General features: G+C 40.7%; 1 protein-coding gene across 2 annotated transcripts in view; it reads left to right on the top strand.

Annotated features, from left to right (window-relative positions):
- The window catches only part of IFT81 (intraflagellar transport 81), a 59,303-nt gene that overhangs the window by 14,274 nt on the left and 21,097 nt on the right, over window positions 1-23,932 (top strand). For both annotated transcript variants that reach the window (XM_065417878.1, XM_065417879.1), the window contains exons 8-10: window positions 8,065-8,228; window positions 11,440-11,535; window positions 13,697-13,843. In XM_065417878.1, the coding sequence (XP_065273950.1) occupies window positions 8,065-8,228; window positions 11,440-11,535; window positions 13,697-13,843 (407 nt within the window). The remainder of the gene's footprint in view (window positions 1-8,064; window positions 8,229-11,439; window positions 11,536-13,696; window positions 13,844-23,932) is intronic.

Genomic DNA, 23,932 nt, shown 5'->3' with positions numbered 1-23,932 from the left:
CTGATTCAAAGCCCACTGAAATTGGTGGAAAGTCTTTTGTTGACTTCAGTGAGCTTTAGAACACAGCCACAGAACACAGCTCTGTAGTGGGCATGGAGCACCCAACTCTCCTCATGTAGTAGAACCGTACCAGCCCTGCTGTATTTCATCTGATATGTGGCTGTGGAGGCAGAGGGAGGATTTGCTCCGATACCTTAAACTCATGTAGAACCTGATTCTTCTCCCGTTGAACTTAATGACAAAATTCCCATTGACTTCAGCTGAGGTAAGATTGGACCATCAATCAAAAAAAAATTATTGGTTAAAAGCTGAAACTCCTCTCCTTAATGTGCCCCATTGTGCTTAGACCGTTCACAGATGTCCCTGACAATGATGTGATCTAGCACATATACAATATGTGCTGCAATACAGAGGCATAATAAGATTATAATAGCTTAATCCTTAATTTTTCATTGCTTTGGTTTTGGGTTTTAATTAAGACCATTTGGGCCAGATTTCAACCTTGGACTGTTTCTTTATGCCCATTTTTGCAGGTACAGATTATTGATTGACTTTTGCATATGCAAAAGTGAGTGCAGAAATCAGAGAAAACACTGAGACTGATTGAAAAATAGCCCTTAAAATTAAAGTATGTCCTTTGTGTATTTTTATTATTATTATTATTTATTATAGAGGAGCTGATAGCTACACATATACTTAGGTTGCTTACCACTTTCTGTAATAAAAAATTCTAGCATACTTTTTTGAGAAGCTCTTGTTGGCAGCAGGCCTTTCAGTGAGCAGAAAGCCCTTGAGCCAGAGAAGAGCCTTTTCTTTAGCAAACCTGAATACAATTTCAAGGGCCAAAGTCCACAATCCTACAGTAAGGAAAGAACACTACACTAGTTAGAAAAACAATCTGGGTGAAAAGGGAAGTGAAAGAAGCTATAAAAAATTTAAATATATATCAAATGGAAAAAAAGGGGCAGTTGTTAGCAATGAATATCAATTTATAAGATCGGAATTGTAGAAAATTGATATAGGAAGTAAAGGAACAGAAGATCTCAATGGCCAACAGAATTAAGGACAGTAAGAAGTTTTTAAAGTATATTAGAAACAAAAGGAATCTGAACAAAGATATTTGTCCAGATGGAAATGGTAAAATTGTCAATAATAACGCAGAAAAGGCAGATGTGTTCAATAAATATTTCTGTTCTGTATTTGGAAAAAAGCCAGATGATGTCATCATGTCATATGATGATTAAATACTTTCCATTCCAAGAGCAACTCAGAAGGATGTTAAACAGCAGCCACTAAAGTTAGATATTTTTAAATAGCAGTTCCAGCTAACTTGTACCCAAGTGTTTTAAAAGAACTGGCCGAGTAGCTCTTTGGACTGTTAATGTTGATTGTCATTAAGTTTTGAAATACTGGAGAAGTTCCCAAGGGCTGGAAGAAGGTAAAATTGTGCCAGTATTTAAAATGAGTAAACAAGATGACCCATGTAATGATAGGCCTTTCAGTCTGACGTTGATCCCAAGCAAAACAAATACAGGACTTGATTCATATAGAAGTAAAGGACAGTAATATAACTAGTGCTAATCAACGTGTATATGAAAGTGGATCTTGTCAAACTAACTTAAATTTTTTTATGATATTACAAGTTTGATTGATAAAAGTAATAGCATTTGTGTAATATACTTAGACTTCTGTAAGTTGTTTGACTTTCTAGCACACAACATTTTAAGAAACTGGAATGTTATAAATTCTACGTGGCACTTTCAAATGGATTTAAAAGCTGGATAAATTTTAAGTCTCAACGTGTAATTATAAAAAGAGATTAATCATTGAGCAGGTGTGTTTCTAGTGATGTCCGACAGGGGTTGGGTCTGGCCATATGCCGTGTAACATTTTTATCAGTGACCTAGAGGAAAACATAAAATCACCACTGATAAAGTCTGCAGATGACACAGAACTTTGGGGCAGTGGTAAATAAGAAAGAGGACAGGTCACTGATACAGAGCTGTCTGGATCACATAGCAAGCTGGGCACAAGCAAACAATATGAGTGTCAATACAACCAAATGTAAAGTCATACATCTAGGAACAAAGAATGTAAGCCATACATACAGGATAGGAATCTCCATCCTAGGAAACAGTGACTGGTACAAAGACTTGGGGGGGCCATAGTGGATAATCCATGGGTTAAACATGAGCTCCCAGTGCAATACTATGGCCAAAAGCATTAACAAGATCCTTGGATGTTTAAACACAGGACTATTGTGTGGGAGTAGAGAGGTTATATTACATCTGTATTTGGCACTGGTATGATTGCTACTGGATTATGATGTCCAGTCTGATGTTCAGAATTCAAGAAAGATGTTGAAAAAACGGAGAGTGTTCAGAGAAGAGTCATGAGAATGATTGGTAAACATGCCTTATAGTGAGAGACTCTCGGAGTTCTATCTGTTTGGCTTATCAAAGAGAAGATTAAGGGGTGACTTGATCACAGTCTATAGGTACCTAAATAGGAACAGAAGTGTTGATAATCGACGGCTCTTCAATCTAGCAGATAAAGGTATAACAATTTCCAATGTCTGGAAGCTGAAGCTAGACAAATTCAGACTGGAAATGTGGAGCAAAATTTTTACTGTGAGGGTAATTAACCATTAGAACAATTTACCAAGGGCTGTGGTGGATTCTCCATCACTGGACATTTTAAAATCAAGATTGAATGTTTTTCTAAAAGGTATGTTCTAGTTCAAACAGGAATTAAGGCAGAGAAGTTTTATGGCCAGTTTTGTGTAGGAGCTCAGACTAGATGATCACAATGGTTCCTTCTGGCCTTGTAATCTGGGAGATGTAAGCTTTTGAAATAATCTTTTTCTCTCTGTCATTTGCATTGCTCAGGAAAATTTTTGTAGCATGCAACAAATAACTCAGGCCCATACCACTGCCAAAGCAACAGTCATATGCATTGTACTGAGACCCCTGAGGGAGACAACCTCTCAAGGATGAGGAAAGAGAGTCAGAGCAGCTCCCCGATAACCCTCTTGGACCTAGCGCATGGCCCCAGTAGACATCCTCCCTTTGGGGATAACAGCTAATACTCCTGCTGCCAGCTAATTCAGTTAATCCTGTACCTGAAGCTGTGCTGCAGTGATGAAGGTTCAGAGTTCAAATCTTTCACTGATGCATGATGAGGGGCAATGTTACCGTTGCACATAGTAAAATTTGGTTTTACCTTTTTCCTTTTAAAAACCCCTCAAAGGAACAGGAAATTACATACCAAAAAACTACGTTAAAAAGATATGACTGTGTTATTTAGGTTGCTAACTTAAGCACTCAAAAGTTAGGAAATGTCACAACCTTAATTTGGCCCTTTTGCGTATTCATTATGATAGTCTTTCATTACATGGATATATACTGTTTTCTTCCACGAGACCCCTGCTTCATTCAGTGCCTAGTATGGGTGGTGGTCAGGAAATTAATCAGGGCTGTGTAGTGGAAATGTCTGTACCATCCATACCTATAGATGTGCTATAGAAATTGGAAGTGGTGAAGAGAACAAGATGGTCACTGCAGGAAGAGAAGGGATGATCTTATGGTTAAGGTATGTGAATTCTACGCAGGAGAAGTCCATTCTATACCTGCTTATGTCATGGTCTTCCTGTGTGGTGTTGAGCAAGTCACTTAAACCAAACTTTTGTCAGGAGGCCACTAACGGTATGTTCCTCTTTTTTTTTTTTTTTTAAATAATCAGATTGGTTAATGTTTCAAACGTTTATGGTACAAATTTGCATAATTAGCAGCTTGGAAAGAACTAAGAGTCTGAGAGCTGAGGCAAGTCTGAATTTATGTTCATTAATAGAATCGGGGCAAGAAAGTTGCCTAATTCCTGCATAACTGAGCAAGCACTAAATAACTCTTCACCCACTCCTTTCCTGTAATAAAAAAATCTGAATGGAAAACATTAGGAATTGCTGTTAATAGCTTTTCACGAGTAAATATGGGGTTGGCAGAACTCAGCTAAAATAACCTTAGGGCACTGAGCCAAACTTACGGTGCAGCTTGTGTATAGAGAGAGAGAAAGTCAGAGTTGAAAAAATTAAACAAGATTTTGAAGTATGTAATGGAAAGATTTAAAGTACACTTGCTTCTCTGCCTTCTAGCCTGGGAATTTGAAAAAAGCATGATTCACTGGAAAACACTGTTTTTAAAAGTTTCAGTTAAACTGCAGAAATAGCATTTAGGTAACTACTTCCCCATATGTCTAATCCTACAGAGAGTAAAATATTCCAAAATTATTTGTAAAGGAAACCAAGTAGATTAGTCATCAGTCTTCTGTTTGCACTTTCCCATCAAGTTGTCAAGTTTTGACTTGTTTCACGGCTTTACTGTACCTTCAGGAGCATTCAGGGTATAAGGAGCAATCAAAATGTAGTAGCTTGGTAATAGCTATCAGATTATTGGAGGAATAAGCCCAAAATAGCAGCAGGTTCATAGCCCCTTGAAGCCAGTTGGTCCCTGCTCCTCTGGAAATGCTTGATTAGAATTTTTAGCTTGATTACAATATGTACAGTGGGATATTTAGAAATGTATATCCTTATAATAAAGATGTAAGTAGCATTAGATATCAAGAATAATATTTGAGGATCATGGTGGATAATCAGCTGAACATGAGGTCCCAGTATGACTCTTTGGCCAAAGAGCTAATGTAAACCTGGGATGCATAAAAAGGGGAATATAGAGTAGGTGTAGAGAAGGTATTTTACCTCCATATTGGGCACTGGTGCGACCACTGCTGGAATACTGTGTCCAGTTCTGGAGCCCACAATTCAAGAAGGATGTTAATAAATTGGAGAGGGCTCAGAGAAGAGTCATGAGGATGATTAAAAGATTAGAAAACATGCCTTATAATGATAGGACTCAAAGAGCTCAATCTGTTTAGCTTAATAAACAGAAGATTACGATGACTTGATTACAGTCTATAAGTACCTACAAGATTAACAAATATTTAAGGGGCTCTTCCATCTAGTAGATCATAGAAAGTTTATGATCCACTGGTTGGAAGTTGAAGCTAAACAAATTCAGACTGGAAATAAGGCATACATTTTAAGAAAGAGTAATTAACCATTGGAACAATTTACCAAGGTTCATGGTGGTTTCCCAATCACTGGTAACTTTTAAATCAAGACTGGATGTTTTTTCTAAAAGATCTGCTCTAGGAATTATTTTGGGGAAGTTCTATGGCCTTTGTTATATAGGGGGTCAGACTAGATGATCTAATGGTCCCTTCTAGCCTTGGATTCTATGAATCTATAAGGTTAAATATATTGTAATCTCCCTTTCTTATTTAAAAGGAAGTTGGAAAGCTAGAAATCAGCCTAAAGTAAAAAAACTAGCAGTTAGTGTCAGGGTAACTCAATTGGCATCACTTTTGTTTCCAGGCCAAGGGCCATGGTTATATATCCCAAACCAGGGTTTTTGTTCCTATTCAGTGCTGATGCTGAAGTTTAGTACACTGTGTATGTGGGAGAGGTTGCTGCAGTTGTAGAGGTGCTGTGTTTCTGTTGAAACACTAACCATGGGCAGAAGGGACCCAACTCTGATGAAAGGCCTGGTGAAAGTTAAAAATCACAGCATGGTGAAAACCCTGCCATGCTGGCCTGCATTTCCTTTCGATAAATCAGATTCTAATGGGCAAGGTGGCAGGTGAGCTATTGCTGAGTGCATAATGGCTACTGCATGAACCTACACATTCTATCCCAGTTCTGAAGTCACCATTAAGGCTGCATTTTTATTTATTTTACTTTTTAATAGAAACACTTGACATTTTCCATCAAGTAAAACAGTAAATTTTGTAGGGCAATATCTATTTTCTAAGCATGTTTAAATGGCCAGTATAAACAAATTATCCTTATAAACTGCTGGAATGGAAATGAAGAATTCACTCACTCTTGGGTTGTGTCAGTTTTACTTCATTAATAGTACTGCTTTCTGTGGAGGTGGCTTTCTTCTATGTTTTTAAGACCTTTTCCTCTCTTCCAGCTGGTTTAGTTCCCTTAAGGCAGCTGAAATGAGGACCCCCACCCCTTTCTTTCTAAAAAAAAACCTCTTGAGAACAGAAAGGCAAAGAGGATCTGGCCCTCCCCATTTTCCAGATGTAAATAGCTGCAGGAGAGTCAAGACCCCTTTTCATAGGCCTGTTTCTCATTTTGTTTTGTCCTTCTCCCTCTGTCATTCTTAATGACAAGGCCTCCAGACCCTCAGCCTGAGAGAACCAAAGGGCAGGCCAGCTGACTCCAGCCCTGGTCCCATTCCCACCTGCCTCCTGCATTTCCATCCCTGTCTCAGCAGGATCAATCATATCCATGTGTCTCAGGTTTTTCCCTGCATGTGTGCAATAAGTGAAAAACTGGCAGAGTCTGAATTTCATGTTTTTCTTGGCATAGCTAATTTAACGTTTTCTGTAATATCTGTGACAACCATGAAAATAACAGTCATGCTTCTAAAGCACTTTGGATAGCTACAGCGCCACTAGTCTTTTTTGTGTCCATCAAGCCGATGAAAATATTCTAAAGTACCTCTCCCCACTGTCATATTATCTTGTGTATGCTTTCCAAATCACAGTCCTTGGCACTAGTATCTTAAAGAACTAATTGAGCTATTACCACCTACTGTCATCAGAAGACTGTACAATGTAATTTTAAAAATCTCACAGCTACTTGACAGAGTAAACTAATTTCCCACTGGTTGTGAATTTTACTTATCTGGATGTATTAATGTTCCTTTCTGAATTATCAGGAAAATAGGCTAACCTACGATACCTAGCAAGAGCAAAATGGTCAGAAGCTTGGTAACAGGCAGTGCACATCAGGCTTCTACAGAGCAAACAATGCTCTCTCCTGTTGCATCCGTGGACAGAAACCTCAGCAATTTCTTCTTGTCTTTTTTCTATTTCATTTTTATTTTCAGTATTCTTAGTCAATGTACAGTTGTGTGATTTATTTTTTTAAGAGAACTGGGACACCACTCTGGCAGTTTGAAAGAGACTTAAAGAGAGCATAAATTGCAATTCATTCACTTTTAGGCTCCTGTACCCTGTCAGAGCAGTGTAAAGGGGCCTTATTGTAAATGAGAATCGGGCTGAACAGGGTCGGAGATTATCAGAAATCTGCACATCAGACAGGACAAACTCTCACAAAGGCCCACGTTAGAACACTTACAAATGCTTATTAAAGATAATGGGTCAAATTCTAGACCTGTTCTATTTTGAGTCACAGATAGAGGGAGGGGGTCAGGTATAGTAATGGTGCAGAAGTGATGCTAAGAGCGGACAGACAGAGATTCCTTTCCTCACTTCCATGTAATTCCTATCTGGGGCTGAAGTAATCTACATGTGACTGGGATTGTCTGTGTGCAAATCTACATCACGATGCTTACTTTGATGCTCCGACCCCGGAGGTCCTGAGGCGTGAGAGTTTTAGAGAAGCCTTAAGCAAGCCACCAGGCTTGTGCTGTGCTTGGCCATCCCTTTTTCTGAATACACATAAGATGGATACACACAAGCAGCCTATATTTGGTCATCCTCTTCTAAAACTTCGTATACATGTAGTCCAAAACCACATCCATTTTAGCATAACAAAAAAGTACTACAGAGCCCAGTTTTCTGAATGAAATGGGGCACATGGTGTTTGTTTGAATGGGGTATAGTGAGACTTTTCATGTGAGTGCTGTAAATTGGAGATTGTATCCAAATTCAGATGAATGGAGTTTCACAGAAGAGGGGGTTTTATTGTAGTTAAATCCTGAAGAAGGAAATTTGGAAGGGAAACACATGTAGTTTGCTGTATTATATGTTAGTCTTATTTAAAAAGAGAACCAGAATTTAAAGTATAAATCAAACAACTAGGTATTCCTTTCAGTTTTGAGAAGCGGGCTCAAGCATTATGCTCTAATTATTGTAATCTGTTGCTAAATAGCTTGATGTGTTGGTTAAATTACAGTTATTATGGAATGAAACCTAATTACCCTCCACATTCCTTTGTTTAGACACATGTTGATTTAATATTTTTTTTTCAAGGCTTAATGAAGAGACTGGAAGAGGAGATAAAGTTCAATTCATATCTGTGCTCTGAAAAATTTCCTAGAGAACTAGAAAGTAAGAAGCAATCATTGTATTTCCTACAAAAAGTGGTTTCAGAGCCAGCTATGGGTCAATCTGATCTCAATGAACTTGAAACTAAGGTATGTTGACTAAAAACCCAACTAGTTTGTCTTCTGGACTTATATAAGCATCAACTGTCTTATTTCTGCCCTAAATCCTTGAATAAATGTTTTTAATTCCCAAACATAATTACCTTCCTTTTTCAAAGAAAAGAAAAAGTATGAGTTGCTGACTCAACCCAGGGTCTGGCATTACTCAAAACCCCACCTTACAAAACTGTTTAGAAAATTGTTTTAGTAATTTGGGTTTGTATGAATAGAGATATTCATTTATTATTGTTGAAGGCCTGATTCCCCCCCCCCCCCCCCCACTCCTTACATCAGTTTTATACTGGTTTTAAGTCCATTAACTTCAGTGTAGTTACATTTACATAAAACCAGTGTTTAATAGAGTGGAGAATCAGATCCTCAGTATGTAGTATATCACTGACATTTCATTTTAATGCAATGTGCAGAGGTGTGAAGATAATTTGCATACTTGGATAACTTGCATGCTTTTTGTTTCAAATGGTAACATCTCCGCTAATTTGTTGATCAAAGCTAATATATTTGATTTACTCTTTATTACAGTTTTTCAAATGTCAGAAACTGAAGCTGTTCAGATCAGCTAAAATCTTTGATCATAATAGATTTCTTATTTGCCTAGGGAAATCTAATGCTTAGTAAAACTGAATATTTATTTTTTATGATCCACAGCAAAGTATAATTTATAAAAGAAAAATTGGCATAATGTGTGGAGTTCTATCTGCAACAGAAATAAGTTTGCATATTTCCCTCAATTATTGCATCAGCCTACATGAGAGAATAGATGTGTAATGTAATACATCTTAGAGTTACTATTAGAAATGTAGTGAAAAGTAAAATACTGTTTAATGGTATATATGTTGAGTATAAGAAAAGCTTGCTGCAGCCTTAACTACAGACAGGCTAATGACTCTCCATAATTTTTGTACAGTGTTTGGTAGAAATTTTTTCTCCCCAACCTAAAGCTGACCCTTCATGATCTCCCCAAATGCCTCCAAGTCTTGACGTGGCTCATGAAAGATGGGGAGTAAAGAAACTGAGGGTGAAATCCTGGCTCCATTGAAGTCAATGGGAGTTTTGCTGTTGACGTCAGCGGGGCCAGGGTTTCACCCTGCAAGTCTTTGTGATAGATTTTAATGATAGTATTTAACTGTGTCCCAGCAGTTATGTGTACAAGCTACTCTAATATATGCTTTAAAATACTTTGTGATAGTGTAATTAAGCCCCTCACTTTATCTGAAGAGCTGGGAAAGAGTGGCTGTGGGAAGAGTGATGCTTTAGCTCACACTGTGATAATAATGAAGTATTCCACACTGGTGTAATGAAGGAGGGACAAACTTCTAAATGGATAGGCAATTTAGAGGTGATCTAGTGGGAAGAAAAATAATCTGGAACCACGAAAAGATCATATGCCTACAATGCACTAGGGAAAGGAAGGTACAAGAAAGAGCTACATGTCTAGCAGAAGTGATTGAAATCACGAATGCTATTTTGATTACAAGAATCACACCGTGGTGGATGGCAGAGGCTCCAAAGGTGAATCACACCGCTATTGTAAGGCTTCAGATCTAATCTGTAGTTTAATATAATGGAGTCATTCTTAAAGAATATACCAATCAGAGTATGGGAGGACATGGTGCTGTCATTGGCTTTACTTTGATCAAAACGGAGGCTGCTGGTACCAGATGCTGTCCAAGCCGGATGGGTGCGTCCAGGTCTGCAGCATGAGTTCATACCCTCCACCCACCTCAGCACCACCTGCATCTGGTGTTGATGCCTCTTCCTGAGCTCGGTCGACGCCGGGCAGCTACCCGATTTAGACACCCCCCCCCCCAAACCTCATCTTCACTCCCCGCATCTCACCAAGAAGCCTCCTTCATCCCCATCCCCTCTCCCTCCCACCCCAAAAAGTCCCTTTCCCACACTTAACGCCTCTTTCAGCCCAGCCAGCCATTCCAACACCTCACCCCCAAGGGCAGGACCTGGCTCTCTTCCCCCTAGCCCAGCATACCATGAGAGGAATTTCTGGGGGCATCCCTCATGGGGTAGATCACTCTCAACCCCTGGGCCCAGTCTGGGGATTACATTAACTGAGATTAGCCCAAAGGGGGTCATGGCATTAAAAAGTTGGGAATCACTGATGTAAGGGAATTCATACCCTCTTTGAATTCACACCCATTCCAACAGAGAGTTAATGCCTTTAGAAATAAAAAAAGAGAATCCCACATAGAGGAGGAAGAGTTCAGGAGTCTCAGTATTTGGAAGTCTCTCTACACCATTATTAAGCAATAGTCTTGACATATTTGGTCTTCAAAGTACACATCTGTTGCCCACAGAATTGCTAGGGTAGTGCCCAGTACCGTGCCTGTGTTACTTTTAGAGTTCCCTCTGATTGCAGCACACTTTTACAGGATTTGCTTATTAGCACATATCTTCCTAGGCAGCAGAGAATTAAGGCAGGATGCCTGGGCTCTGGGCTCCATGGTTAGAGGGAACACCCAATGTAGTCCGAGTTAGAGTATCAGGTATCAGTATATTATCATAGCTCCTGTTGACTGGCTGCCAGCTAAGGTGGGCTCACAGATGAGGAAAATCAAGGTTTTGGGAGAAGAAGCAAAATGAGCCCGTCTTGGAGGAGTAGAAGGAACATACTGTGCTGTTGGGGTAAGTGGGTCCTGGGAACTTCAGAATTATAGTGGAACTGGGCACCATTTAATTTGAATCTATCTCCTCTTCAGACTAGTGATAAATGGCTTAATAAAGAAGAATTATAGCTGGTCATTGATATAATCAGGGCACACAAAGCAATTGTAACATCATCCCTTTTCTCTGCAAGAGTCCATCAACCCAGTTCCTTTTGCAGGATCAAGGCCTTAGTTTGGAGGGACTCCCTAACACAGGTTGATCTTGTTGTTGAGGCACAGGACTGGGAGTCTGAAGACATGGGCTGTATTTCTGGCTTTGCATCAGACTTACTGTGTAATCTTGGCAAGTCACTTAACTTTTTTGTGTCTGTTTCTCCATCTTTAACATGAGTCTGATAATACTTCCTTAAAAGTGTGTTGTGAGGCTAAATTCATTAACTTGCAAAGCATTTTGATATCCTTAGAGAGAGGACAAAGTATAAATATTCTGTTTTCCCTAACTCTGCTAATGTTTATTTAGTAAGAAATATGGCATTTTCTTGATTTTCCACTCTTTATTTCAGATAAATGAAGTCAATGCTCAAATTAATCAATTGATTGAAAAGAGAATGATGAAATATGAGCCAATTGATAGTAAATTTTCCATGTATCGACAACAGGTAAGAAGGAACAAAAGCTTTATTGTAAGCAGCAAAATCCTGTCAAATTGACTGACTGTTATCTACAGTCTTGTGTTGTCTTTTTTTTCTTTACTTGTTTCTGAAAAACTAAATTAAACAGAAAGACATGAAGAATAAATAAATAACAGTTGAACACAACTATATTTACGTTATATAAATCCTTCAACCGCTTACTGCTGGGCATAGTCCTATTGACTGCAGTGGGACTAAGCCTGATAATAAGCAATTACAGGATCAGGCACGTAGGCTTTGTGTGTTAGATACAATAGAGAGTCTGTATTCTAGGCCTAACATCTGAAAGGTGCCCTCAGCTCCTACAGAAGTTAGTGGTAGTTGGGGCATGTTCCAGGATTGGCCTATATATTGCATACTCATTACTGAGTTGCTAGTCTACACTTGGAAATTTACTGAAATAGCTCCTCTAGAATAAGAACATTCACACTGGGGCTTATTCTGGAACAGCTATATTGGTAAACTTCCAAGTGTAGACAATTCCTAAAAGAGAAAAGCCTAGATCCTTATTCGGCAATCACTGCAGTTCTTACTACCAGTCACATCCCATTTCTTGTGTGTGACCATGTATCATAGCATTTTCCCAATTGTCTCTATTTCAGAATGTATGTTACAGACTTAAAGTGAAAAGAAAGCAAAGAACAAATGCTCTTGGTCAAGACACGATAAATCCACACATTATAGATCAAAATTTATGAAAACTGACCATTTCTAGGGCTTTTATAGTAAAATATTAGATTTATTTCCCAATAACCTGTGTGACTTTGAATTTTACTGGCATTGTTCATGACAGTTTCTACAGTTATGGAAAAATATTTTTCAAAGTTATTGCGTAAAAATTGTAATTTAGTGGTAGAATGTGTATTATTTTTAGATGCAAATGTGATCTGAAGTATGTTGTCTTTGTTTTGTAAAGATGTGTTTTGTTGCCCAAGATAAGCATGCTACATAATGTATTGTACAAAAAGCCATCTGGCTCCTAATATAAAGCTCTGATGTTCTACGGAGGAAACATTCCAGGAATTCAGCTTGAGTGAAATTCTCTGCTCAGTTCCACAATGAGTATAGTCACCTTTACAAAATCATCACATGTATTCACCACAGTTTGTCTCTGTGGATAATCTTAAGAAGCTAAGAGCTGAGATGTCGTGTAGGCAGAATCACCTCTGATATATATTTAGAAAAAAAGATGTTCCTTTAGTCCAGTGAGGAGAAGCTAGCATTGAAGATACCTACATTGTGGCTATATTTTATTTTAATATGCCGAAAACACTAGGTTGCACGTTATAACTTTAGTGTTTTGATTCTTGAAAAAAAAATTCTGATATAAAAATGCTTTATTTTTCTACTTTACACCTATGTTCTTAAACACATTGATTTTTCCATGAAATGTTAGGCAACACTAAAAATACTATATAGTATACATGGTGTGAAAATTTCATTTAAAAACCAATCTATCTCTGTGAGGCTCAAAGGGGTGAAATAATCTGTAATCCTTTATTCCTTTCCTCGTTGTCTTTTTCTAGGTTGCAGAGATTTAATGGCTCCATTCTGTTGCTAGTTACAAGCTACATATTTCTGTAGGTTGGAGTTATAAAAATCCATATTATGACATTTTGAAATCTTGCAAAATCTTGGATACCTTTCCAGTTAAGCCTGGTTAGTGCATCTTATATATGCACAAAAAAGACTAAACAAATTAAACTGAGCAACAGTAATCTACACCTCTTTTTTTTCTTTAATGAAAATTAAAAATTCAGTTACAGAAATTAAAGCTAAATTTAAAAATATTAACATGAATCTGGAATATAAATGTTTAATGTGAATCTGGAACGTAAGTGCTCTGGGTGAAATCCTGGTTCCAGTGAAGTCAATGAGAATTTTGCCATTGACCAAAATGGATTCAGGATTGTTATTATTTACTTCCAGTATAGCTACAAAGGGGTATGTTAACAACAAAATTTTCTCCTTAATAGTAAATTTCCTCCCTACTATTTTCTCTCCAGTCTCAATGTTACCCCACCTGAATTTTAAAATTTAAGTGTTAGATTTTATTGATGGTTAACCATGGGTGACCAAGTGCACTTTTTATTTTGCTCATCCAAATTGACATCTGATAATCCCACAGGCATCCATAATTTCTCGGAAGAAAGAAGCCAAGGCAGAAGAGCTTCAGGCTGCCAAGGAGGAGATGTCAAACATGGAGAGGCAAATGTTACAGAAAGCAAACCAGGCCCGTGAGTTGGATGGCACAGAAGTTTTGAAAGGTGATGAGGTGAGCTGAGGTAGCAATGGGGTTGGGGAGGATGAGAGAAAGTAAAAGATGGAGCATTTCCAGTTGAACTTTACAATTTGGTAACAGTTACTAGAGTAGTTTACCAACATTTTATGGAATGTTCACATCAAAGAATATGACAATGTAACTAATTTAGGTCTCTACTTTCTTGCAAAGTATAATTTAGAATTTGATACCAAAGACTGTTTTAAGACTTTTCTTTTAACTTCACGCAATCAGATAAATAACAATATTTTCCATAGTTTATACTACAACAAAGCTTTTTAAACATTTGCTTTGCAGCTATTTTCAGGTTGTTAATGTTTTACCCAAATCATGTATAAATATGTATAAATATTCATATAATGTGAACTAGAGTTGTTGGTATCTCTCAGCCTTTTAGTGTCACAAGTCAAAATAATGTCAGAGTCCATCTCATTGTTGGAATGATAAATAATGGTGTTTGGTCTTGCTAATAATCATGGTTCAGTCACAAGGAATCAGAATTCAGAGATAAGTCATGTAGTGCACTTTGCTAAGGGATGTACAATAAAAAAAAATCCACCAACTTACATTTTATTCTCTTTAGGACACATCATCATAGAGTGAAATGATCAGCAATGACATGAAACATGATTTAGTACCATTTGTTCATTATCCAGATACATTTTACATTTTTTTTTTTTTTCCTATTCTCCCAGACCCACTTGAAGTTTATCTGTAACACAGATTTTGACTCTACTTTCAGTTTGGCTCAGGCAAAGCTTTATTTGAAGCTGCACACATCAAAGAAGCTTTTTCTTCTTAGAAGGTTTGTGAGGTGTCAGGCTGCTGTAGCTGGGCAACAGCTTGTTGCCATGCCAAATTGACTTTCCTGATATAACACTTCCTCTCATGTGGAAAAAACTGTCGCCCATATTGAGGGAGCAGAGGGAGGCAGAATCAGTAAGACAAAGCCTGCCTTAGCTTTAATCCACCTTCTTACCTCTTGTTTCTTTTCACTCTCCTGCATATGTTCTTTGCTTAGCCCATACTGCTCATCTGGAGTGATCCTTAGTGATCTTTTCCCATGCCAACATCTTGCCTTCTTAAGAAAGGGCTAGTCTACACTGGCAACGCTAAAAAACCCACTTCCACGAGGGGCGTAGATACCAGTGCTGGGAGTGCAGCTCCCAGCGCTGGTGCACGGTCTACACTGGTGCTTTACAGCGCTGAAACTTGCTACGCTCAGGGGTGTGTTTTTTCACACCCCTGAGTGAGAAAGTTGCAGCGCTGTAAAGTGCCAGTGTAGACAAGCCCTTATATACTACTCTGTGTGGGGAACTCCCGTCCGGATCCCGTCAGCCATGGCTCCTCCATTAACTCCCTCACCAAATATCACTTTTCCTTCAAAGGAGCCTTGCGCGCACACATACTTTTAGTGTGTATGTGCACGTGTGCACTTGTGCATGTTTATACTCTTTCATAAGTAATAAAATAACCGTTTAATCCGCAAGAGGGACACGTTACTCTAGTGCATCTTGCTTGTTCATACCACCTTCCCATTTGCCCTTTGCCTACCTCCTCCCTAAATTATGCTGAAAACAGGTGGAGGCAACAACAGGAACTTCCTATCCATGGTAGTGTTTAGTACCATGAATGGTTCAGTTGACTCCAGTAGAATACTCATGTTAGCAAGACCCAAGTAAGTCTGTGTGGCAGACCGTGTACCCCAGCACCCCTTTGTGGCAGGGGTAGGATGGGGTGCTGGCGCCTCACCACTCTAAGTCCTAACGTCCGCCTCTCTGCGGGCGGTCAGTGACGGCCTCTTGGCCTTTCTCCCTACTATCACCCCTATCTGGCGCGGTAGCGCGACCCAGCGGTCGGAGTCTATATAAACCCCCTTACAGGCAGGGTAACACGGCCCAGTGGCCAGAGTCCATATAAACCCCCTTACGAGCGGGGTAGCGCGGCCTAGCGGCCAGAATCCATATAAACCCCCTTACAAGCAGGGTAGCGTGGCCTAGTGGCCAGAGTCCATATACACCCCCTTACGAGCGGGGTAGCGCGGCCTAGCGGCCAGAGTCCATATAAGATCCCTCACGGTTTGGTGGTGAGGGGGTAGGGGGACTCGGGCCTGCCCTCTCCACCGAGCCCCGACCCAGGGCCCTGGTAGTGGCAAGCTCTCCTTGCCCCTCGCTCGGCGGGGATCTGCCTGCAACACGCCGAGCGTCAATGCGGCGTGAACGCTGTTTGTCTCTAGAGTTCCCCTGGGTCACTTCCTTCCGTGAATACCAGTTCATTTGCGACGGGGGGGTCCTCTGTCGGGGTCTCAGGTAGTGCCTCGGCTTGACTGACTCCCAGATCCTGGCTCGCAGGCCCTCCTTCTGCAGGAGCTAGTGGTGTGCGTCCTTCTCCTCCGGCAGTCAGCCCAGACTGAGCTGATCTGCAGGCTTTTATATCTGTTCTCCAGTTGGACAATGCCCAGCAGAGCTTCCGGGGCGTGGCTTCCTCTGCTAGGAAGGAAGGGTTAACCCCTGCTGTACCGGTGTGGAGTCGCTCTGCCCCGTCACAGTCTGCAAGATCAAGGCTTTAGGCTGTCAGCTCTTTCCTGTCTTGTAAAGCACTAGACATATCTATGGTGCCATATCAGTAGTAGTAATAACAAAACCACTGGATTGGATTTCTCACCACCACCAGCTCTTTAGCCCCAGGGTCCAGCTTGTCAGAGTCTGACAGCTTTTTTTAATAAAATTTGGAAGCAGGCAATCTGTGCTTCATGACATCCCCACTATTCAGAAAGAAATGATTAATTACTCAGCAGCAATTTTTCACAAAAGCGATATCAACAAACACTCCGTCTTATCTCCAGGAAAATACTGCATATCTATGTACTATACAGTAAATGAAAGAAACTTCATGTTGTGGCAACATCTGACAGGAACAATTTGTTTGAATCCAGGAATTAGACAGTCAGGTAATACAGTAAATCAGGGTGCTTTGTTTCAGGTACCAGAAAGACATTCGGTGACAAAATATTCAGGTTGCATGGCTGGGTCATAGCATGGAGCAAGGGATGTGGCCCAAGATGGAAAAGCTGAAGAGAAGAGGAGAATCTTTGTACATAAGATGTGTTGCCCGTGTTCAGATATACTCTTTTATTTTGCTTTTCACGTCTTCTTAAGTCTTCGTTTTAGGAGCCACTGCTATTTTGGAAAAAGTGCCTGCTCCCTTTTTTTTTTTTTTTTTTTTTTTTTTTAAATATACTTCCTGTTTTACAGAAAACACGTTTGGATGCAGCCCCAGGGGAACACACACTATTTCTCAATCATGAATCACAATATAATAAAATTTTTCTACAATCTTATTCTTTAAAATAAATATTTCTTTATTTATTATTAGTATTGCAGTAGTGCCTAGGAACCCCGATCCAGAACTGGGGTCCCATTGTGTTAGCACTGTACAAACACACATTGAAAAGATGATCCTGACCCCAAGGAACTTGCAGTCTAAATTATGCCAAGACAGGACCAGTGGACAAGGCAAACAAATGTGGGGGAAGGAGAGGATTAGGCAGAAGTTATTGTACGTTAAGGAGAGATCTCGGCTCACCACTTGTCTAGTCAACCTTAAATACACCTTGGGATCTAAGATGATGTGCTCATAAATTTATATTGCCTGATTCACCAGTGTGTAACTCCATCTTTACGCCAGTGTGAATCTAAGGCTAAACTTGAGTAATGTAGTGGTGAATCAGGCTTGCAGACAGTATTATGATGTATATGTTCAGTGGGGACAGAGTTAGGTTTCTCAATCAACCTTAACTTTTGCACTTTCTAACAACTGAATGCTAACTTGTGCAAGCTTAATGTTGTTTCAATAACATAGATTCTTCTTTGAGTAATGTCCCTGTGGGTGCTTCACTTCAGATGAGCATGCGCCCTGCGACTTTGATCATAGATTTGTGGAAGCAGTGCCAGTTTGACCCGCACATGCGCCCTACATATTGTCGTGGCCCATATTGAGGCTATATAGGGCTGCATGGGCAAACCTTCTCAACCACCTTCAGCCAGAGTTGGGAGTTTAGTGTGTGCCTATTTGTACTTTGCATTAGTAGTTAGTTCTTTAGTACAGTAGTAGTATATTTAGTTAGTAACCTTATAGTTGTTGGAATGGTTGTTCGTGCTTTTCTTTTCTTAAAAATGTGTCTGAATAATTGTTTTAATTTTTCCCCTATTTGGGGGGGCAGGGTCCAAACAAATTTTTCTTCTGTCTGGGATGCCTCTTGTTTCAAGAAGCTGTCCCCCTTGGTGATGGCTGATGGTCATTCCCAGTACATACATTGTTTCGGAGACTCTCATATCCCCAGCACTTCTTTTAAGGGAAGAGCCTGTAAAAACAGGGAGATAAAGTATAGTCTCTTAGTGATGGAGCAAGCCTTAAGATCAGCTGTAGACCCAGGCGCGGAGAGCCCCCTGTTGTACAGAGTCCCTCCCCTTCTGTTAATGCCCCATTGATGTAAAGATCATGATCACTGACAGCTTCCAAAGTGAAGGCAGTGTTGAGAACCTGGTTTCCAACACTCTCCATGAGTGAGGTACCAATAACTGTGTTGGCAGTACCAAGAGCTTCCCACTCAAAGATTAAGGAGAGGATCAGAGGAGCAGGACAGAGAGTTACTCCTCAAAGAAGATTCTGTCACCAGAGACCTCAGACCCCAAGAGAGGTGTTAGTGAGGCTCCGAGCTCTTCAGGTACCATAAAGCACTCTAAGACTTCAATTAAGTCCCATTCCTCATGGGTAAAGGGGCTCAGTACCAAAGACTTCTGTTGCCAAGAGAATGGCTTTAGGTGGAATCCATAATACCCTGAGTACAGCGCTTCGGACAACAGCATCGGGAACATCATCAGTGCCTGTACCAAGTTCTGATGTGCTCCTGGTACCTCAGGAGTTCCACTACACTAAAGACCTCTTGGTACCAAATGAGTCTGAGTCACCCCTCCTTGTGACCTCCAGACACCTCTCGGTGCCAAGGTCTGCCTGGTCACCGACTGCTCATGTTTTTGCAAGACCTACCTCCTCCCCAACTTATACTATCCATGAAGAAGGTTTGTCACCTCTGGTACAATATGTGGAGGAGCATTCTGACTCAGATTTGGAACTTTCTATTGAAGGCTCTCTAATATACTCCAGGAGATGTTCCCCAATGGACTTGCAAGAAAGGCAGGATACCAGACACCTGCCTATTAACACTTGGGACAACCAACAAAGGATACCTCCCCACGTGCTTTATAGTCCTCCTCATTGGCTTAACTGGGATCCATGGGCAGTATACCACCACCAATTTCTAGGGGCCCCGATTCAGTCCCATAAGGAACTTAGAAGGCCTCGGTACCATCCATCCCTCCCCTCCACTCTCAGTCAGCAGGGGAGACTTTTGAGGAGCAAGATCAGACAAGGAGGTTACCTTTGCTTACAAGTATATCTTTGTCACCATCTGTTGAGGCACTAATGCCACCACTGCCATCATTAACTGATGACTTTTGGCAATTCCAGAACCTGATGAAGTTGGTTGCTGACACCCTGCAAATTCCCCTGAAAAAAGTCCAGAATTCCCATCACAAGCTCCTGGACAGATTGCCAATTAATGAAGGCCTTCTTGAGCCAGCCAAGACCATCTGGCAAACTCCAGAAATGCCCCCACCATCCCTCGCAAGCAGGACAATAAAAAATACTACATCCTGGACAGGGATTCTGAATTTTTATTTTCTCACCTAGAACCAAATTCTCTGGTCGTGGATGCAGTGAATGAAAGGAGCAGGCAACATGCCCAAAAAGCTACCCCATATAAGGACCAGAAATGTCTGGACCTTTTGGGATGTAAAATCTACTCTTTGGCAATGTTACAGTTCAGGAGAGTCAATTACCAGGCACTAATGTCAAAATATGACTACCTGAACTATGAGAAGTTAAATGCTTTTATTAACCATTTGCCACAGGAACACTGGGAACAGTTTAGCAACATCATAAAGGAAGGTCAGCTCTTGGCAAAGACATCTCTGCAGGATTCACTTGGTGCAGTGAACACTGCAGCTAGGTCTATTTCCACCACAGTAGTAATGAAATGAGCTTCCTGGCTTCAGTTGTCTGGTTTCTCCAGGAAGTACAATCAACTATGAAAGATTTACATGTAGAGGGCCACAAGCTCTTTGTAGACAACACAAACAACTCGCTTCATACACTAAAGGATCCCAGGGCAACACTTTGGTCTTTAGGGATATACACACCTACAATTAAGAGAAAATGTAGCAGGTCCCAGTTGGTGCCAAGATCCCATCTTGCTCAATTTTCAGCCTTACATAGGCCACCAGAACCACCAGCTAAGAAGTTAAGGTTTTCTAAAAAGAAGCCTGCAAGTACCTTGACTGCATCATCCAAGCCATCAACATTATCCAAACACCAGTTTTGATGGTTTGGTCAAGAGTCCAAACCACACAATAACCAGAATTTCTCAGCTGCATGGCACAGCCTCTCCTCGCTCAATTTAGGCATCATCTCTCTCTATTCCATCAAACATGGGAGGCTGTAACATCAGCGAAATGGGTACTAGAGCCCATTATATCAGGTTATAATATCTGATTTACCTTCATCCCTTTTTCCCATCCCTCTTTAAGTACCCGTACCTCTCACAATCATCTACTGACACAGGAGATCTCATCATTCCTAAGACTAGGGACCAGAGTACCAGTTCTATTTCAACCAGGGGGAAAGGGTTCTACTCAAGATATTTTCTGATACCCAAGAAAAATGGGAATTGGAGGCCAGTACTAGATCTCAGACAATTGAACAAGCATCTTAAGACATCTGAAATTCAGGATGGTGTCCCTACCAGGTATAATTCCCTCCCTGAAATCCAGGGACTGGTTTGAGATCCTTGACCTCAAAGACGACTACTTCCATGTAGCTATTCATCCCTCTCACAAAAGATTTCTTCATTTCACATTTGATCACAATTATTAGTAGTACCAGGTCCTACCCGTCATCCTGTCTTCCACCCCAAGGGAGTTCTCAAAAATCATGGCTGTTGTAGCTGCGTACCTCCGTCATCTAGGAATAACAGTCTTTCTCTACCTCAACGACTGGCTCCTCAAAGGTCGGTCTTATCAGGAGGTGAGGTTGGCTGTTCAAACAACAACTTCGCTATTTCGAAGTCTAGGCCTATAGATAAATCTTGAAATCAATCTTGATTCCTACACAGCGAATACTGTTTATAGGAGTGTTTCTGGATTTGATAAAGGGCAGAACCTCCCTCCCTCCTGACAGGTTCCTTGTTCTAAAGAACCTTATCCAAAGAATGCAGCTCAGGCCTGCCAAGGACATGTCTGCAACTGCTGGGACACATAGCAGCTTGCGTTTTTGTGACACAAAATGCTAGGTTGCATCTTTGATGTCTTCAGGGGTGGCTCACAACAGTTGTGTACCCAGCAAACACAATCTGAACAAACAGGTATCTGTACCCAGCTGAGTCCTTCAGGCACTCACCTGGTAGAAAAATCCTTCCAATGTTTGTGCAGGAGTCCCATTCAACCACAATCCCCCTATGGTCATGTTAACATCAGACACTTCCTTCTTGGAATGGGGAGCATATTTGAGTCCTCACACAGTCCAAGGCAAATGCTCACAACAGGACAACACATGCACACCAATCTGTTGGAGTTAAGAGCAGTCAGAAATGCTTGTCTTCTCTTTCTTCCCCTACTCAAAAACAAGTCCATCAAGATCATGACAGACAACATAATTTGCATGTATTATGTGACTCATCATGGTGGAGCATGTTCCCCCTTGCTCTGTACCGAAGCGATAAAGTGTTGGAACTTATTCATAGCCAGCCAAATAGTCATCTCAGCTTCTTACCTCATGAGTTTACAAAACACCATGGACAGACAATCTCAGCAGACATTTCTCCCTAAATTACGAATGGGACTTGGCCTCTTGAATCCTCAGCAAAATATTCCTAGCTTGGGAATTTCCAGAGGTTAACCTTTTAGCCATGGCAGCCAACACAAAGGGCAGGAAATTCTGTTCTAAACGGGGACTCGATCCCCAGTCTCTAGAAGTTGCTTTCTTCATTGCATGCATATCCTCTAGCGCCACTACTTTAAAAGTCCTCATCAACATCAAGCAGGACCAAGCCCAAGCTCATTTTGATTGCACCAGTTTTGCCAAGACAGGTTTGGTTTCTTAACCTCATCAAACACAACCCTTGCCCTCCTTGGTGGCTCCTGAGCAATCCTTGACTGTTGTCTCAGGATGCAAGTCAAACACTTCACACCACTCTGAATGTTCTGCAACTACAAACATGGTTTCTAAATGGTTCTCGGGATTGAGGCGGCCTGTGTTCGTCGGGAGTACAAAATGTACTTTTAACTAGCAGAAAGGAATCTACAAGATACACTTATTTTCAGAAATGGAGATATCATCATCTCTGGTGTAACCGGCACCACCTTACACCTGCCCACTCGTCTTTTTCCACAGTCCTGGATTACTTCTTGGAGTTGGAAATGTCAGGGCTTTCTGTGAGTTCTGTCGAGGTACATTTAGTGGCAATAACAGCTTTCCACATGCCAGTACAAGATTTCTTGATGTTCACTCATCCAGTCACAACGAGATTCCTGAAAAGACTTATGACTCTTTTTCTGCAGATTAGAACCCCTATGCCACTTCGGGATCTCAACTTTGTTCTTAACCAGCTCACCTTTTTGATGGCCATCACTTCTGCTCAAAGGGTTGGGGAAATGGGGACTCTAATGGCAGGCTCTCCATTTATTGTGTTCTCCAAGGAGAAGGTATCATTATGACCCCACCCAAAATTTTTACCTAAGGCTTCTTCTGAGTTTCACATTAACCAAACTATTCACCTTCCAGTTTTCTTTCCTAAGCTACAACAATTTACACAGGAATCTACCTTGTATACGCTAGATGTTAAGAGCCCATCAGCCTTTCACTTGGACAGAACTAGGCCATTTGGGAAGACTCCTAGACTCTTTGTTTCTATTGCAAATAAGTCTAGTGGATTCTTTATCTTCACTCAGAGACTTTCTAAATGGATCTCTGGATGCATTATTGCCTGTTCATGGTTCTGCTGAGGTTCTACCTCCCCAACAAATGACTGGACATTCTACTAAATCACAATCTGCATCTGTAGCCATACTCAAGGACATTTTAGTTGCTGAAATCAGCAACGCTGCAACATGATTGTTGGTGCATTTGTTTTTCACCCATTATGATTCATACTGCAGGATCAGATGCTGCAGTAGGCGATATATTTATTCTGTGATGGACTCTTCCAAAACTCCGACCTCCTTAAGAGGTTATTGCTTGGGATTCACCTGAAGTGCAGCACCCACAGGGACACTAGAAGAAGAAGGAGAGGTTACTTACCTTGTGCAATAACTGGAGTTCTTCAAGACATGTGTCCCTATGGGTGTTTCATACCCGCCCTCCTCCCCTTTGCTTCGGCGTTTCCTCTGTGGGACTTTGCGGTAGAGAGGAAACTGAGGGTGGTTCGCCCGCACAGTCCTATATACCTCAGTATGGGGCACAAGGATATATAGGGCACATGCATGGGCCAAATGGGCACTGCTATGAAAAATCTCCTGTCAAAGGCACATGATGCATGCGCATCTGAAGTGGAGTGCCCACAGGGAAATACATCTCCACCTCTCCATTTTGTATTTGTACATGATTTTTAAAGGGGTTAAATGCAGTCTTAATGATGAGGCTAGCTATTAACACAACTATCTTCTTCCCAAGTCCTATAATAAAATCAACATGTTCTTTTTCTCTTATACTTAGGCATTAATGTCTGTGATCTTACATCTTTAATAATTTATTATCAAATTGCTCTCTCTAGTGCTGCTGTATCCCCTTATGGCATGGCACTCGCTGCATTTGGCATTCAAATTAATATCTTCTTTGCCTGGATTCTCAGACCAGCAATTGTATCTCCAGTTGAGGTCTTCTTAGCTCTTCATCCACTGAAAGGTCAATCCTGGCTTATGTTTTTGGGAGCTAGTGTTTTGCCTTCTTGTCTAATCGTGAAAAGGAACA

This window comes from Emys orbicularis, chromosome 16 (genome assembly GCF_028017835.1).
Source record: "Emys orbicularis isolate rEmyOrb1 chromosome 16, rEmyOrb1.hap1, whole genome shotgun sequence".
Lineage (NCBI taxonomy): Eukaryota > Metazoa > Chordata > Testudines > Emydidae > Emys > Emys orbicularis.
This window is presented reverse-complemented; position numbering and strand designations above follow the sequence as displayed.